The sequence below is a fragment of the Oryzias latipes genome, chromosome 24 (assembly GCF_053564925.1).
Source record: "Oryzias latipes strain Hd-rR chromosome 24, Olatipes_Hd-rR_3.1".
Classification (NCBI taxonomy): Eukaryota; Metazoa; Chordata; class Actinopteri; order Beloniformes; family Adrianichthyidae; genus Oryzias; species Oryzias latipes.
The window spans coordinates 24460507-24480118 of record NC_136260.1 but is presented as its reverse complement, the minus strand read 5'-3'; the positions used below and the strand labels follow the sequence as shown (position 1 = coordinate 24480118).

At 38.7% G+C, this 19612-nt stretch overlaps 1 protein-coding gene across 2 annotated transcripts; it reads right to left on the bottom strand.

Annotated features, from left to right (window-relative positions):
• Positions 1-28: 28 nt before the first annotated feature.
• Positions 29-18925, bottom strand: vgll2a (vestigial-like family member 2a). Of its 2 annotated transcripts, XR_013653966.1 has the most exons (5): positions 18703-18925; positions 17762-18008; positions 15495-15971; positions 1973-2078; positions 29-1877 (listed from the first exon to the last, which is right to left on the bottom strand). XR_013653966.1 is itself a non-coding variant. In XM_078942487.1 (4 exons), the coding sequence occupies exons 1-4, from the start codon at positions 18778-18780 to the stop codon at positions 2035-2037; spliced, it is 846 nt and encodes a 281-aa protein (XP_078798613.1). In that variant the 5' UTR covers positions 18781-18925; the 3' UTR covers positions 29-2034. The 2 variants fall into 2 exon arrangements, 1 of the variants encoding a protein (XP_078798613.1); XM_078942487.1 differs by having other exon boundaries at positions 29-2078.
• Positions 18926-19612: the final 687 nt, after the last annotated feature.

Below are 19612 nucleotides of genomic sequence, written 5' to 3'. Positions count from 1 at the left end.
GTCAGAGCAGGAAATAAAGACTGGAATCACATCATAACTGTTTATTTAAATGGTTACAATCATTTCAAATCACAGAAACAAGAAAATAATCACAGTGGCCGAGCACAGAAATAAATATCCACGCCCACAAGTTATGGTTTGACAGTCCTCTGATTGCTCCACACGCAGTGCAAAAGTGTGATAGTGGGCGGAGCCTCAGTACACCACAGTGAGCTACACCCATGTGTGTGTTTTTTGTGTTTATGCGTGTGTAAAAGTTTGTTTGTATGTAGACCTCTATGCTTTGATATTTACATATGATATGTGTACATTTGTGTACACACACAAATGTACACAACTATACATATATGTGTAGTTGTGTGCATGTGTGTATACATTTGTGTATACATGTAACCCTTGTGCTATCTTAGGCACTTTAACATTGGGAGTTGGGTCATCTAGACCCACTAGACAGTGCTCTGAACCTTTTTTCTTCAATGATTTGTGATCTTCACTGGTGTCCATGGATTACAGGAAATCTTTCCACCTTTATCCACCTTTGTCACGGTAGGGAGAACACGTCAATGGAAGGGGGGAGGGGGTCATCTAAGACAGCACAAGGGTTACAAATGTCCACACACACACGTGCACGTGTGCATTTGTGTGTGTATATGTGTGCGTACATAAGTGTCTATGTGTGTATGTGTGCGTCGTCTCTGAGCTGCAGTTGTCGTTGACAGCTGCAGGACTGCAGGGATAAAAAGACTGGAGTATCTTCAAATAGCCGCGACCCCCCCCTCGTCCATCATCCCCCCGTCTGAGCAGCGGTGGGTGTGAAGTTTGCATTTGTGGTGTTGGCACGCCAACGTTCTGAAGGAACGGAGGACAAATATCTGCTGCAGTTCAGGGACATCGGACTCTTTATTTACCAAACAAACATCAAGACGTTCCTCTTTGAGGTTCAGAACGAAGAAACTTGAATCAAACCAAACGAAAGACGTGAAAGAAATCCATCATTTGATCAGGAACCAAACAATATCCTGAGATGACTTTAAATATTCTGTCGTCCTCAGGAGGATGGTGCCGCCGTTTGTTCTTCATCATGAAATTACATCAAAGACACCAAAACTGTTTTCTCCTCTCCTATTCGGTCTAACGAGGATCCTGGTCCAGCATGAAAGTCTTAACGAAGCGGCTGTTCAGCGTTTCTGTCCAATCACCAGCAAGGAAACGTTATATGAGCGTCACATGACCATCACCGCTGGCCGCCTCAGCCGGTCTGAGGGTCAGAAATAAACAAGACGACACAAAGACGAACGAATGACCTCGATTTTTACATCCATAGATTTGTACCTTCCAGAGGTCTAGAACCTCTGACAGTAGAAAATCTCTGATCCATCAGTGAGAAAGTCATCAGCTGATCATTTTCATCACGATGGATCATTTTACAGACTGAACCAGAGTCCAGCTGCTGCCTCTCTCTCAGAACCCCGGTGTTCAGAACTTTTAGCAGAGTGGAACATGCAGATGGAGCACCAGTGGGAACGCAGCGCATCACAGACCAAAAAAAAAGGGTTTTCGGTTCAAAAACAGCAGCGGTCCGATCTGCTGAACAGACGACTTTTCACATTTGTGGGTTTTCTTTTCTAGCTTAAGAGAATGGAGAAACAATGGAAACGAGCCTGTTTGGTTGGAATGGAAACGTCCGGGCTCATCCAGACCACAACACTCCCAGAGTCTGTCGGCCCAGAGCCGCCGGTCCTGCCAAGTCCTTCACATGTGTCTCTGTCCGTCTCTCTCCGGGCTTTTCCCACTCTAGGAATGTTGTTCCTGCTGTTGGAGGAGCACAAAGAGTCCTGTCTTTGTCCGGGTCTGTCGGGTCGGGTTCCCTCCTCCCCCTGCAAGAGCGCACGCTCAATTAATGTCCATGCAGGTGACGTTCACCGCTGCACCGTCCACCGAAACGCACACCGGGCACTCTGCTGGTTTTCACCTCAGGGAGCAAAACGCAGCAGGGAAAAGTAGAGAAAGGACGGGTTCTCACAGGTTCTGGAGCTAAAACCAGTACAGATCTTTGCTCTTATCCTGCGCCGGAAGACCTGGGAGCAGAGGAGGAAAAAGAAGCAGAAAAGAAGGAAGAAGAGAAGGAGGTTAGAAGCAGGTAGAACCCAAGGCAGAAGAGGAAGAGCAGAAACTGCTGAGGAACCTTCTTATAATCTGCTTTAATCTGGAAACAACCATTCTTCTATAATCTGGTTCTATGACGGTAGCTGAATATTCGTCTGTAATCTGGTTCTATGACAGTATCTGAACGTTCTTCTATAATCTGGTTCTATGACGGAAGCTGAATGTTCTTCTATAATCTGGTTCTATGATGGTAGCTGAACGTTCTTCTATGATCTGGTTCTATGATGGTAGCTGAACGTTTTTAAATCTGGTTCTATGACGGTACCTGAATATTCTTCTATAATCTGGTTCTATGATGGTAGCTGAATGTTCTACTATGATCTGGTTCTATGATGGTAGCTGAACGTTCTTCTATAATCTGGTTCTATGATGGTAGCTGAATGTTATATAATCTGGTTCTATGACGGTACCTGAACGTTCTTCTATAATCTGGTTCTATGACGGTACCTGAACGTTCTTCTATAATCTGGTTCTATGACAGTATCTGAACGTTCTTCTATAATCTGGTTCTATGATGGTAGCTGAACGTTCTTCTATAACCCGGTTCTATGATGGTAGCTGAATGTTTTTAAATCTGGTTCTATGACGGTACCTGAATATTCTTCTATAATCTGGTTCTATGATGGTAGCTGAATGTTCTTCTATGATCTGGTTCTATGATGGTAGCTGAACGTTCTTCTATAATCTGGTTCTATGATGGTAGCTGAATGTTATATAATCTGGTTCTATGACGGTACCTGAACGTTCTTCTATAATCTGGTTCTATGACGGTACCTGAACGTTCTTCTATAATCTGGTTCTATGACAGTATCTGAACGTTCTTCTATAATCTGGTTCTATGACAGTACCAGGAACGTTCTTCTATAATCTGGTTCTATGACAGTATCTGAATGTTCTTCTATAATGTGGTTCTATGACAGTATCTGAATGTTCTTCTATAATCTGGTTCTATGATGGTATCTGAAAGTTCTTCTATAATCTGGATCTATGACGGTACCTGAACGTTCTTTTATAATCTGGTTCCATGACAGTATCTGAACGTTCTTCTTTAATCTGGTTCTTTGACAGTAGCTGAACGTTTTTCTACAATCTGGTTCTATGATGGTAGTTGAACAATTTCTATAATCGCGTTCTATGACAGTACCTGAAGGTTCTTCTATAATCTGGTTCTATGACAGTAGCTGAACGTTCTTCTATAATGTGGTTCTATGACGGTCCCTGAACGTTTTTCTATAATCTCGTTCTATGACAGTACCTGAAGTTTCTTCTATAATCTGGTTCTATGACAGTATCTGCACGTTTTTTTATAATCTGGGTCTATGACAATATCTGAACGTTCTTCTATGATCTGGTTCTGTGACGGTACCTGAATGTTCTCCTATAATCTGGTTCTATGACAATATCTGAATATTCTTCTTTAATCTGGTTCTATGACAGTAGCTGAACGTTCTTCTATAATGTTGTTCTATGACAGTATTTGAACGTTCTTCTATAATGTGGTTCTATGACGGTAGCTGAAAGTTCTTCTATAATCTGGTTCTATGACGGTAGCTGAAAGTTCTTCTATAATCTGGTTCTGTGACGGTACCTGAACATTCTTCTATAATCTGGTTCTATGACAGTATCTGAATGTTCTTCTATAATATGGTTCTATGATAATATGTGAATATTCTTCTTTAATCTGGTTCTATGACGGTACCTGAACGTTCTTCTATAATCTGGTTCTATGACAGTATCTGAATGTTTTTCTATAATCTGGTTTTATGACAATATCTGAACATTCTTCTATAATCTGGTTCTATGACAGTAGCTGAATGTTTTTCTATAATCTGGTTTTATGACAATATCTGAACATTCTTCTATAATCTGGTTCTATGACAGTAGCTGAACGTTCTTCTATAATGTGGTTCTATGAGAGTATCTGAACGTTCTTCTATGATCTGGTTCTATGACAGTACCTGAACGTTCTTCTATAATCTGGTTCTATGACAATATCTGAATATTCTTCTTTAATGTGGTTCTATGACAGTAGCTGAACGTTTTTCTATGATCTGGTTCTATGATGGTAGCTGAATGTTCTTTTATAATCTGGTTCCATGACAGTATCTGAACGTTCTTCTATAATCTCGTTCTATGACAGTATCTGAATGTTCTTCTATAATCTGGTTCTATGACAATATCTGAACGTTCTTCTATAACCTGGTTCTTTGACGGTAGCTGAAAGTTCTTCTATAATCTGGTTCTATGACGGTAGCTGAAAGTTCTTTTATAATCTGGTTCTATGACGGTACCTGAACGTTCTTTTATAATCTGGTTCTATGACAGTATCTGAATGTTCTTTTATAATCTGGTTCTATGACAATATCTGAATATTCTTCTTTAATCTGGTTCTATGACGGTACCTCAACGTTTTTCTATAATCTATTTCTATGACAGTATCTGAATGTTCTTCTATAATCTGGTTCTATGACAATATCTGATTATTCTTCTATAATCTGGTTCTATGACAGCAGCTGAACATTATTCTATAATCTGGTTCTATGACAGTATCTGAACGTTTTTTTATAATCTGGTTCTATGACGGTTCCTGAATGTTCTTCTATAATCTGGTTCTATTACAATACCTGAACGTTCTTCTATAATCTGGTTCTATGACAGTATCTGCACGTTTTTTTATAATCTGGTTCTATGACAATATCTGAACATTTTTCTATAATCTGGTTCTATGACGGTACCTGAACGTTCTTCTATAATATGGTTCTATGACGGTAGCTGAATGTTCTATTATAATCCGGTTCTATGACAATATCTGAATATTCTTCTTTAATCTGGTTCTATGACGGTACCTGAAAGTTCTTCTATAATCTATTTCTATGACAGTATCTGAATGTTCTTCTATAATCTGGTTTTATGACAATATCTGAACATTCTTCTATAATCTGGTTCTATGACAGCAGCTGAACGTTATTCTATAATCTGGTTCTATGACGGTCCCTGAACGTTTTTCTATAATCTCGTTCTATGACATTACCTGAAGTTTCTTCTATAATCTGGTTCTATGACAGTATCTGCACGTTTTTTTATAATCTGGGTCTATGACAATATCTGAACGTTCTTCTATGATCTGGTTCTGTGACGGTACCTGAATGTTCTTCTATAATCTGGTTCTATGACAATATCTGAATATTCTTCTTTAATCTGGTTCTATGACAGTAGCTAAACGTTCTTCTATAATGTTGTTCTATGACAGTATTTGAACGTTCTTCTATAATGTGGTTCTATGACGGTAGCTGAAAGTTCTTCTATAATCTGGTTCTATGACGGTAGCTGAAAGTTCTTCTATAATCTGGTTCTGTGACGGTACCTGAACGTTCTTCTATAATCTGGTTCTATGACAGTATCTGAATGTTCTTCTATAATCTGGTTCTATGACAATATCTGAATATTCTTCTTTAATCTGGTTCTATGACGGTACCTGAACGTTCTTCTATAATCTGGTTCTATGACAGTATCTGAATGTTTTTCTATAATCTGGTTTTATGACAATATCTGAACATTCTTCTATAATCTGGTTCTATGACAGTAGCTGAACGTTCTTCTATAATGTGGTTCTATGAGAGTATCTGAACGTTCTTCTATGATCTGGTTCTATGACAGTACCTGAACGTTCTTCTATAATCTGGTTCTATGACAATATCTGAATATTCTTCTTTAATGTGGTTCTATGACAGTAGCTGAACGTTTTTCTATGATCTGGTTCTATGATGGTAGCTGAATGTTCTTTTATAATCTGGTTCCATGACAGTATCTGAACGTTCTTCTATAATCTTGTTCTATGACAGTATCTGAATGTTCTTCTATAATCTGGTTCTATGACAATATCTGAACGTTCTTCTATAACCTGGTTCTATGACGGTAGCTGAAAGTTCTTCTATAATCTGGTTCTATGACGGTAGCTGAAAGTTCTTTTATAATCTGGTTCTATGACGGTACCTGAACGTTCTTTTATAATCTGGTTCTATGACAGTATCTGAATGTTCTTTTATAATCTGGTTCTATGACAATATCTGAATATTCTTCTTTAATCTGGTTCTATGACGGTACCTAACGTTTTTCTATAATCTATTTCTATGACAGTATCTGAATGTTCTTCTATAATCTGGTTCTATGACAATATCTGATTATTCTTCTATAATCTGGTTCTATGACAGCAGCTGAACATTATTCTATAATCTGGTTCTATGACAGTATCTGAACGTTTTTTTATAATCTGGTTCTATGACGGTTCCTGAATGTTCTTCTATAATCTGGTTCTATTACAATACCTGAACGTTCTTCTATAATCTGGTTCTATGACAGTATCTGCACGTTTTTTTATAATCTGGTTCTATGACAATATCTGAACATTTTTCTATAATCTGGTTCTCTGACAGTAGCTGAACGTTCTTCTATAATGTGGTTCTATGACAGTATCTGAACGTTCTTATATAATCCCGTTCTATGACAGTATCTGAATGTTTTTCTATAATCTGGTTCTATGACAATATCTGAATATTCTTCTTTAATTTGGTTCCATGACAGTATCTGAACGTTCTTCTATAATCTCGTTCTATGACAGTATCTGAATGTTCTTATATAATCTGGTTCTATGACAATATCTGAACGTTCTTCTATAATCTGGTTCTAGGACAGTATTTGCACGTTTTTTTATAATCTGGTTCTATGACAATATCTGAACATTCTTCTATAATCTGGTTCTATGACAGTAGCTGAACGTTCTTATATAATGTGGTTCTATGAGAGTATCTGAACGTTCTTATATAATCCCGTTCTATGACAGTATCTGAATGTTCTTCTATAATCTGGTTCTATGACAATATCTGAATATTTTTCTTAAATCTGGTTCCATGACAGTATCTGAGCGTTCTTCTATAATCTCGTTCTATGACAGTATCTGAATGTTCTTCTATAATCTGGTTCTATGACAATATCTGAACGTTCTTCTATAACCTGGTTCTATGACGGTAGCTGAAAGTTCTTCTATAATCTGGTTCTATGACGGTAGCTGAAAGTTCTTTTATAATCTGGTTCTATGACGGTACCTGAACGTTCTTTTATAATCTGGTTCTATGACAGTATCTGAATGTTCTTTTATAATCTGGTTCTATGACAATATCTGAATATTCTTCTTTAATCTGGTTCTATGACGGTACCTCAACGTTTTTCTATAATCTATTTATATGACAGTATCTGAATGTTCTTCTATAATCTGGTTCTATGACAATATCTGATTATTCTTCTATAATCTGGTTCTATGACAGCAGCTGAACATTATTCTATAATCTGGTTCTATGACAGTATCTGAACGTTTTTTTATAATCTGGTTCTATGACGGTTCCTGAATGTTCTTCTATAATCTGGTTCTATTACAATACCTGAACGTTCTTCTATAATCTGGTTCTATGACAGTATCTGCACGTTTTTTTATAATCTGGTTCTATGACAATATCTGAACATTTTTCTATAATCTGGTTCTATGACGGTACCTGAACGTTCTTCTATAATATGGTTCTATGACGGTAGCTGAATGTTCTATTATAATCCGGTTCTATGACAATATCTGAATATTCTTCTTTAATCTGGTTCTATGACGGTACCTGAAAGTTGTTCTATAATCTATTTCTATGACAGTATCTGAATGTTCTTCTATAATCTGGTTTTATGACAATATCTGAACATTCTTCTATAATCTGGTTCTATGACAGCAGCTGAACGTTATTCTATAATCTGGTTCTATGACGGTCCCTGAACGTTTTTCTATAATCTCGTTCTATGACAGTACCTGAAGTTTCTTCTATAATCTGGTTCTATGACAGTATTTGCACGTTTTTTTATAATCTGGGTCTATGACAATATCTGAACGTTCTTCTATGATCTGGTTCTGTGACGGTACCTGAATGTTCTTCTATAATCTGGTTCTATGACAATATCTGAATATTCTTCTTTAATCTGGTTCTATGACAGTAGCTGAACGTTCTTCTATAATGTTGTTCTATGACAGTATTTGAACGTTCTTCTATAATGTGGTTCTATGACGGTAGCTGAAAGTTCTTCTATAATCTGGTTCTATGACGGTAGCTGAAAGTTCTTCTATAATCTGGTTCTGTGACGGTACCTGAACATTCTTCTATAATCTGGTTCTATGACAGTATCTGAATGTTCTTCTATAATATGGTTCTATGATAATATGTGAATATTCTTCTTTAATCTGGTTCTATGACGGTACCTGAACGTTCTTCTATAATCTGGTTCTATGACAGTATCTGAATGTTTTTCTATAATCTGGTTTTATGACAATATCTGAACATTCTTCTATAATCTGGTTCTATGACAGTAGCTGAATGTTTTTCTATAATCTGGTTTTATGACAATATCTGAACATTCTTCTATAATCTGGTTCTATGACAGTAGCTGAACGTTCTTCTATAATGTGGTTCTATGAGAGTATCTGAACGTTCTTCTATGATCTGGTTCTATGACAGTACCTGAACGTTCTTCTATAATCTGGTTCTATGACAATATCTGAATATTCTTCTTTAATGTGGTTCTATGACAGTAGCTGAACGTTTTTCTATGATCTGGTTCTATGATGGTAGCTGAATGTTCTTTTATAATCTGGTTCCATGACAGTATCTGAACGTTCTTCTATAATCTCGTTCTATGACAGTATCTGAATGTTCTTCTATAATCTGGTTCTATGACAATATCTGAACGTTCTTCTATAACCTGGTTCTTTGACGGTAGCTGAAAGTTCTTCTATAATCTGGTTCTATGACGGTAGCTGAAAGTTCTTTTATAATCTGGTTCTATGACGGTACCTGAACGTTCTTTTATAATCTGGTTCTATGACAGTATCTGAATGTTCTTTTATAATCTGGTTCTATGACAATATCTGAATATTCTTCTTTAATCTGGTTCTATGACGGTACCTCAACGTTTTTCTATAATCTATTTCTATGACAGTATCTGAATGTTCTTCTATAATCTGGTTCTATGACAATATCTGATTATTCTTCTATAATCTGGTTCTATGACAGTATCTGAACGTTTTTTTATAATCTGGTTCTATGACAGTTCCTGAATGTTCTTCTATAATCTGGTTCTATTACAATACCTGAACGTTCTTCTATAATCTGGTTCTATGACAGTATCTGCACGTTTTTTTATAATCTGGTTCTATGACAATATCTGAACATTTTTCTATAATCTGGTTCTATGACGGTACCTGAACGTTCTTCTATAATATGGTTCTATGACGGTAGCTGAATGTTCTATTATAATCCGGTTCTATGACAATATCTGAATATTCTTCTTTAATCTGGTTCTATGACGGTACCTGAAAGTTCTTCTATAATCTATTTCTATGACAGTATCTGAATGTTCTTCTATAATCTGGTTTTATGACAATATCTGAACATTCTTCTATAATCTGGTTCTATGACAGCAGCTGAACGTTATTCTATAATCTGGTTCTATGACGGTCCCTGAACGTTTTTCTATAATCTCGTTCTATGACATTACCTGAAGTTTCTTCTATAATCTGGTTCTATGACAGTATCTGCACGTTTTTTTATAATCTGGGTCTATGACAATATCTGAACGTTCTTCTATGATCTGGTTCTGTGACGGTACCTGAATGTTCTTCTATAATCTGGTTCTATGACAATATCTGAATATTCTTCTTTAATCTGGTTCTATGACAGTAGCTAAACGTTCTTCTATAATGTTGTTCTATGACAATATTTGAACGTTCTTCTATAATGTGGTTCTATGACGGTAGCTGAAAGTTCTTCTATAATCTGGTTCTATGACGGTAGCTGAAAGTTCTTCTATAATCTGGTTCTGTGACGGTACCTGAACGTTCTTCTATAATCTGGTTCTATGACAGTATCTGAATGTTCTTCTATAATCTGGTTCTATGACAATATCTGAATATTCTTCTTTAATCTGGTTCTATGACGGTACCTGAACGTTCTTCTATAATCTGGTTCTATGACAGTATCTGAATGTTTTTCTATAATCTGGTTTTATGACAATATCTGAACATTCTTCTATAATCTGGTTCTATGACAGTAGCTGAACGTTCTTCTATAATGTGGTTCTATGAGAGTATCTGAACGTTCTTCTATGATCTGGTTCTATGACAGTACCTGAACGTTCTTCTATAATCTGGTTCTATGACAATATCTGAATATTCTTCTTTAATGTGGTTCTATGACAGTAGCTGAACGTTTTTCTATGATCTGGTTCTATGATGGTAGCTGAATGTTCTTTTATAATCTGGTTCCATGACAGTATCTGAACGTTCTTCTATAATCTTGTTCTATGACAGTATCTGAATGTTCTTCTATAATCTGGTTCTATGACAATATCTGAACGTTCTTCTATAACCTGGTTCTATGACGGTAGCTGAAAGTTCTTCTATAATCTGGTTCTATGACGGTAGCTGAAAGTTCTTTTATAATCTGGTTCTATGACGGTACCTGAACGTTCTTTTATAATCTGGTTCTATGACAGTATCTGAATGTTCTTTTATAATCTGGTTCTATGACAATATCTGAATATTCTTCTTTAATCTGGTTCTATGACGGTACCTCAACGTTTTTCTATAATCTATTTCTATGACAGTATCTGAATGTTCTTCTATAATCTGGTTCTATGACAATATCTGATTATTCTTCTATAATCTGGTTCTATGACAGCAGCTGAACATTATTCTATAATCTGGTTCTATGACAGTATCTGAACGTTTTTTTATAATCTGGTTCTATGACGGTTCCTGAATGTTCTTCTATAATCTGGTTCTATTACAATACCTGAACGTTCTTCTATAATCTGGTTCTATGACAGTATCTGCACGTTTTTTTATAATCTGGTTCTATGACAATATCTGAACATTTTTCTATAATCTGGTTCTCTGACAGTAGCTGAACGTTCTTCTATAATGTGGTTCTATGACAGTATCTGAACGTTCTTATATAATCCCGTTCTATGACAGTATCTGAATGTTTTTCTATAATCTGGTTCTATGACAATATCTGAATATTCTTCTTTAATTTGGTTCCATGACAGTATCTGAACGTTCTTCTATAATCTCGTTCTATGACAGTATCTGAATGTTCTTATATAATCTGGTTCTATGACAATATCTGAACGTTCTTCTATAATCTGGTTCTATGACAGTATTTGCACGTTTTTTTATAATCTGGTTCTATGACAATATCTGAACATTCTTCTATAATCTGGTTCTATGACAGTAGCTGAACGTTCTTATATAATGTGGTTCTATGAGAGTATCTGAACGTTCTTATATAATCCCGTTCTATGACAGTATCTGAATGTTCTTCTATAATCTGGTTCTATGACAATATCTGAATATTTTTCTTAAATCTGGTTCCATGACAGTATCTGAACGTTCTTCTATAATCTTGTTCTATGACAGTATCTGAATGTTCTTCTATAATCTGGTTCTATGACAATATCTGAAAGTTTTTTCTTTAATCTGGTTCTATGACAATATCTGAACATTCTTCTATAATCTGGTTCTATGACAGCAGCTGAACGTTATTCTATAATCTGGTTCTATGACGGTAGCTGAACGTTCTTCTTTGATCTGGTTCTATTACAGTATCTGAACGTTCTTCTATAATCTGGTTCTATGACAGTATCTAAACGTTTTTTTATAATCTGGTTCTATGACGGTTCCTGAATGTTCTTCTATAATCTGGTTCTATGACAGTATCTGCATGTTTTTTTATAATTTGGTTCTATGACAATATCTGAATGTTTTTCTATAATCTGGTTCTATGACAATATCTGAATATTCTTCTTTAATCTGGTTCTATGACGGTACCTCAACGTTTTTCTATAATCTATTTCTATGACAGTATCTGAATGTTTTTCTATAATCTGGTTCTATGACAATATCTGATTATTCTTCTATAATCTGGTTCTATGACAGCATCTGAACATTATTCTATAATCTGGTTCTATGACAGTATCTGAACGTTTTTTTATAATCTGGTTCTATGACGGTTCCTGAATGTTCTTCTATAATTTGGTTCTATTACAATACCTGAACGCTCTTCTATAATCTGGTTCTATGACAGTATCTGCACGTTTTTTTATAATCTGGTTCTATGACAATATCTGAACATTTTTTTATAATTTGGTTCTATGACAGTAGCTGAACGTTCTTCTATAATGTGGTTCTATGACAGTATCTGAACGTTCTTATATAATCCCGTTCTATGACAGTATCTGAATGTTCTTCTATAATCTGGTTCTATGACAATATCTGAATATTCTTCTTTAATTTGGTTCCATGACAGTTTCTGAACGTTCTTCTATAATCTCGTTCTATGACAGTATCTGAATGTTCTTATATAATCTGGTTCTATGACAATATCTGAACGTTCTTCTATAATCTGGTTCTATGACAGTATTTGCACGTTTTTTTATAATCTGGTTCTATGACAATATCTGAACATTTTTCTATAATCTGGTTCTATGACAATATCTGAACATTCTTCTATAATCTGGTTCTATGACAGTAGCTGAACGTTCTTCTATAATGTGGTTCTATGAGAGTATCTGAACGTTCTTATATAATCCCGTTCTATGACAGTATCTGAATGTTCTTCTATAATCTGGTTCTATGACAATATCTGAATATTTTTCTTAAATCTGGTTCCATGACAATATCTGAATGTTCTTCTATAATCTCGTTCTATGACAGTATCTGAATGTTCTTCTATAATCTGGTTCTATGACAATATCTGAAAGTTTTTTCTTTAATCTGGTTCTATGACAATATCTGAACATTCTTCTATAATCTGGTTCTATGACAGCAGCTGAACGTTATTCTATAATCTGGTTCTATGACGGTAGCTGAACGTTCTTCTATGATCTGGTTCTATTACAGTATCTGAACGTTCTTCTATAATCTGGTTCTATGACAGTATCTAAACGTTTTTTTATAATCTGGTTCTATGACGGTTCCTGAATGTTCTTCTATAATCTGGTTCTATGACAGTACCTGAATGTTCTTCTATAATCTGGTTCTATGACAGTATCTGCATGTTTTTTTATAATCTGGTTCTATGACAATATCTGAACATTCTTCAATAATCCTGTTCTATGACAGTAGCTGAACGTTCTTCTATAATCTCGTTCTATGACAGTAGCTGAACGTTCTTCTATAATCTCGTTCTATGACAGTATCTGAATGTTCTTCTATAATCTGGTTCTATGAGAATATCTGAATATTCTTGTTTAATCTGGTTCTATGACAGTAGCTGAACGTTTTTCTATAATCTGGTTCTATGATGGTAGTTGAACAATTTCTATAATCTGGTTCTATGACAATATCTGAACATTCTTCTATAATCCTGTTCTATGACAGTAGCTGAACGTTCTTCTATAATCTCGTTCTATGACAGTATCTGAATGTTCTTCTATAATGTGGTTCTATGAGAATATCTGAATATTCTTCTTTAATCTGGTTCTATGACAGTAGCTGAACGTTTTTCTATAATCTGGTTCTATGATGGTAGTTGAACAATTTCTATAATCTGGTTCTATGACGGTCCCTGAACGTTTTTCTATAATCTCGTTCTATGACAGTACCTGAAGGTTCTTCTATAATCTGGTTCTATGACAGTATCTGCACGTTTTTTTATAATGTGGTTCTATGACAATATCTGAACATTCTTCTATAATCTGGTTCTATGACAGTAGCTGAACGTTCTTCTATAATGTGGTTCTATGACAGTATTTGAACGTTCTTCTATAATGTGGTTCTATGACAGTATCTGAATGTTCTTCTATAATCTGGTTCTATGACAGTAGCTGAACGTTCTTCTATAATCTCGTTCTATGACAGTATCTGAATGTTCTTCTATAATCTGGTTCTATGACAATATCTGAACATTCTTCTATAATCTGGTCCTATGACAGTAGCTGAACGTTCTTCTATAATGTGGTTCTATGACAGTATCTGAATGTTCTTCTATAATCTGGTTCTATGATGGTATCTGAAAGTTCTTCTATAATCTGGATCTATGACGGTACCTGAACGTTCTTCTATAATCTGGTTCCATGACAGTATCTGAACGTTCTTCTTTAATCTGGTTCTTTGACAGTAGCTGAACGTTTTTCTATAATCTGGTTTTATGATGGTATCTGAAAGTTCTTCTATAATCTGGATCTATGACGGTACCTGAACGTTCTTCTATAATCTGGTTCCATGACAGTATCTGAACGTTCTTCTTTAATCTGGTTCTTTGACAGTAGCTGAACGTTTTTCTATAATCTGGTTTTATGATGGTAGTTGAACAATTTCTATAATCGCGTTCTATGACAGTACCTGAAGGTTCTTCTATAATCTGGTTCTATGACAGTATCTGCACGTTTTTTTATAATGTGGTTCTATGACAATATATGAACATTCTTCTATTCTGGTTCTATGACAGTAGCTGAACGTTTTTCTATAATGTGGTTCTATGACAGTAGCTGAACGTTCTTCTTTAATCTGGTTCTATGACAGTAGCTGAACGTTTTTCTATAATCTGGTTCTATGATGGTAGTTGAACGTTTTTCTATAATCTGGTTCTATGATGGTAGCTGAATGTTATATAATCTGGTTCTATGATGGTAGCTGAATGTTCTTTTAGAATCTGGTTCCATGACAGTATCTGAACGTTCTTCTATAATCTCGTTCTATGACAGTATGTGAATGTTCTTCTATAATCTGGTTCTATAACAATATCTGAATATTCTTCTATAATCTGGTTCTATGACAGTCTCTGAACGTTCTTCGATAATCTGGTTCTATATCAGTATCTGAATATTCTTCTATAATCTGGTTCTATATCAGTAGCTGAACGTTCTTCTATAATCTGGTTCTATGGTGGTAGCTGAAGCATCAGACAGGGACACGGAGTCTACTGGGCATTAAAGAGAAGGATGAGGTTTCATGAAGATCATTTTTCGTCTGACGTTCAGACTGGACAGCAAACCGAACCCAGACCATTACTCCTCCTCCACCCTGCTTTCCATTGAGGGATAAAGACCCCCCCTCACCTGGAGTCAGTCACTCCACACAAACACAATTAGAGCTGTAAAGGGCTAAAACTGAAATCTGGCCTTCTTTGAGGAAAAGGCGAAGCCCCGCCCCCCCAGGATCTCCTGTTCTTTGTGAGGTTCTGGACGGTTCCGTCAGCGGTTCTTCCCTCTTTACAGTAGAAAATCTCTCCTGCCGACTGTACCTGAGTCCATGTTCAGTCCAATCTCCGCTCCGGCGCTCGTGAAGGTGCTGCTCCAGGCGGAGCCTCCTGACTCCCCCTTGCTCCCGAGGTCACAGGGGGAGGTGCTGGGCCCTGGGGCGGAGCTACCGGGCACCAGGCGATGGTGCGACCTGACGGACGGCACCAACAGCGATCCGTAGCGGGGGTCAAACGCCGTGCTGTACATCTCGTGAACGCCGGCACGGGCGTAGCTCTGAGCGCCTATGCCCCCCCCGAGCGAGTAGGGGTGGTGGTGGTGGTGGGACGGGTGCCAGGCGTCGGGGCCGGGTTGGTGGAGGTGGCTGTGAAGGGGGGAGGAGGAGTACGGGTCCCCAGCAAAGGACAGGTCTGAGTGGGGGGCGGACAGCGCACCCCCCAGCGTGGAGGAGCCAGGCGGCTGGTAGGAGCTGTTCCAGAAGGAGGGGGGGAAGCTCCTCTGACTCATGGGGAAGGATCCGTCTGGAAGACAAGACTCAGGGTTAATGCTGCTCTCTGAAGAACCTGCAGCCTGAACGGCGCTAAACAACACACACACAGACACACACACACGTACACACACACACACACCTACACACACACACGCGTATACAAAAACACACAGAGACACACACACCCGTATACACACACACAGCGTACACAAACATACACAAACACACACACACGTACACAGACACATGCGTACACAAACACACACACGTACACAAACACACACAGACGTACACACACCCACGTACACAGACACATGCGTACACAAACACACACACGTACACACACACACACTTACACACACACACGTACACAGACACATGCGTACACAAACACACACACGCACACAAACACACACAGATGTACACACACATGCGTATATACACACACACACACCCACGTACACAGACACATGCGTACACAAACACACACACACACTTACACACACACACGTACACCCACACATGCGTACACAAACACACACACGTACACAAATACACACGTACACAAACACACGCGTACACACACACACGCATATACAAACACACACGTACACAAACACACGCGTATACAAACACACACACACACACGTACACAAACACACGCGTATACAAACACACACACACACGCGTATACAAACAAACGCGTATACAAACACACACACACACATGTACACAAACACACGCCTATACAAACACACACACACACGTACACAAACACACGCAAATACAAACACACACAGACACACGCATATACAAACACACACACACACGTACACAAACACACGCGTATACAAACACACGCGTATACAAACACACACACACACACACACGTACACCCACACACGCGTATACAAACACACACACACACGTACACAAACACACGCGTATACAAACACACACAGACACACGCATATACAAACACACACACACATATACACAAACACACGCGTATACAAACACACACACACACGCGTATAGAAACACACACACACACACGTACACAAACACACGCATATACAAACACACACACACGTACACAAACGCACACAGACACACACACGCGTATACAAACACATACAGACACACACACACACACACAAACGTACACAACAACCGTTGGTCGATGGTTTTTGTTTTTGTAAAAAAAACCTTGTATAGGATTTAGTGTCATTTTCTTTTTTTCCGTTTTTTTAAAACATTTTCTTTTCTTTTTTCAGTGTAGATTTTTTTCACAAACGTGGTCTGACCCCCCCCCCCCCCCCCCCTCCCCATTTTGTGCTTCGGTGTTGTTTTCCTGCGGAAAATAAAAATGCTGCTTTTTGCTAAAAGAGAAAATAATTTTTTTTAATAATTTTATAAATAATATTTTTTATGTGTTCCCGCTGACGGAGACCCCCCCCCCCCCCCCACACACACACACACAAATTAGAGCGTCAACGGTTTTTGGATCAAATGAGAGATTTTGATTCAAACACGGCAGGAATTTTAGAGGAATTCCAGAAAAAAACTGGAATTTCTGGAAATGAGAAAATGTGGCCCGGAGAAGGTCCGAACGTTCGTCAAGGTTCTTTTTCTATTCTTCTCTCAGACAGAACCGTTCTTCATGGGGGGGCAGATTTTTTTAACTGATTTGTATTTTTGACTAGAAGTGAGAATTAAGGTATCTTTTCCAAAAATCTTTTTCTGTTATGGGGGGGACAGCAGCTGTGGACTCATATCTAAACAGGGAATGCCCCCCCTCTGGCGGACAAAGACACACACCTCTCAGGGCTTTGTGGCTGCCGGAGGGGGGGTACGCCGTGGCCTGGCTGAGGGCCCGGCTGAAGTGCTCGTCCACCACGGCGCTGATGTCCCCCCGGAAGTAGGTGAAGAGGACGCAGCGGGAGCTCAGGTACTCGGCCCCCGGCGGCAGCTCCTTGTCCTCCTCTTTGATCGCCACGGGCCCCAAGGTGCCCAGCCGGCCGCCGTTCTCCTGGGGGGGTTGCATTTTGGAGTACAAGGCCAGTTTCTGAAACAGAGATAAAGTCAGGTGAGGGACATCTGGAAGCAAAGCTCGTCTTTGTGTTTGAAGCTTTTTCAGACCAGAAGGATGGAGCTGCAGCCGGTTCCTGGTTCTATTTAAAACATGCCTGGATGTTTGCTGACAGCTTTCAGAGGGACGGTGTGGGTGTGCCTGTGCCTGTGCGTGTGTGTGTGGGGGGGGGGGGGGTCCTGCAGAAACAGCTTCACTAACAAACATCTCAAATCCAGCCTGTTGGTTCGTCATTTGGTCATTTAAATTCCTTTTCCCATCAAAAATGAAAGCAAACTGCATCAAACCTGGACAGGAAGTTGATATTTCGAACTTCCGGAGATGAACAAAAACATTGAATGAAACGGACGGTTAAAATAAGAATAAAAAATTGTTTTCCATTTTACCTTAAATTAAAACGTAATTTTTTTCTTCCAACATAAAAGTTCGGGTTTAATTTAGTAAGAAATTCCGTCCAAAGTGTTCAGAAAAAGGTGCGAGCGCGCGCTCGGACGCACAGCTCTCCTGCGCTTTTACGCGCCGATCCTCCAAACCAACTTTTCTGACTGACCATCTGAAAAACCCGCCAAACCGTCTCTGTCCTCCCTTACCTTCAGTCAACTTTAAATAAAGTTTGATAGAACCCGTTTGGGGCGCGCGCTCGGGAGCGTTCGAGGAAGAGGAGCCGTACCTGGTGGTGGAACGGACTGTAGGAGCTGAAATAGGGCTGCGGACCAAACACCTGGTACATCACATCCAGGCAGCTCATGGCGGAGAAATCACGCGCCAAACGGCATGAGGAGCAGCTCTGGTCGCGGGGAGGAGCGGGTCTCCGGCCGCTGGAGGGGCTTGGAGCTGTGCGCTGGTTGCGCGCCACCGCACAGCGCGGCTGTGTGGGAACCCCGACACCCCCTCCCACACAATCACACACAGACACACCTCCCCAACACTCTGACCAATCAGAGGCCAGAGTTTTCCCACTCTGGCACCTCTTTTCCCAGGTGCGTCAGCCTCGAACTGCTGCTTTAAAGTTCCTCACATCAGAAATCTGATGGGCAACAAATTCAGATTTAAATCCCAGAATCTGCATTTCAGCCTTTGGGGTTTTTAGGAGGCCACCGGATCCCGTTTGAAGCTCGTTTTCACTCCAAATTTCTGCTCCGATTTCAAGTTTCGCTAAATTTCTTCGGCAGAAACATGATTTAAGAAAACCTCTTAGATTTTTTAGGACCTTGTTTTGTTTTCAGTTAAATATTCAAACCTAAAATGCTCTTTTATAGAAAATGAGTGAAAGACTTTGGTCATTTTTGGACCAACAGCAGTAAACGGTGACGCTCTTTCCATTCTGAAACCTTCAGGATGCTTCAGAATCAGAATTTCTTCAGTGAAAACAGCAGAAACTGGGGTGGAGGTCAGCAGTGACATCACTGCTACAACAGGAAGTGACCTCAAATGTGGTGCACGTATGTTATATTTAGCATCATCCGAGTTCCTGCTGTGCAGCCTGTGAAGCTGCAGAGAAGAATGCCGGCTGCTAATGGAAGGAGTAAACCAATTACATCAACCTCCAATGGGAGCCTCTGCTATTACTTCCCACCATT

Coding starts and splice junctions, on each gene's coding strand:
- vgll2a (XM_078942487.1), bottom strand. CDS start 18,780: ATGAGCTGCCTGGATGTGATGTACCAGGTGTTTGGTCCGCAGCCCTAT. Junction 18,009..18,702: donor ACAGTCCGTTCCACCACCAG/GTACGGCTCCTC, acceptor TCTCTGTTTCAG/AAACTGGCCTTGTACTCCAA. Junction 15,972..17,761: donor CAGCCACAAAGCCCTGAGAG/GTGTGTGTCTTT, acceptor CTTGTCTTCCAG/ACGGATCCTTCCCCATGAGT.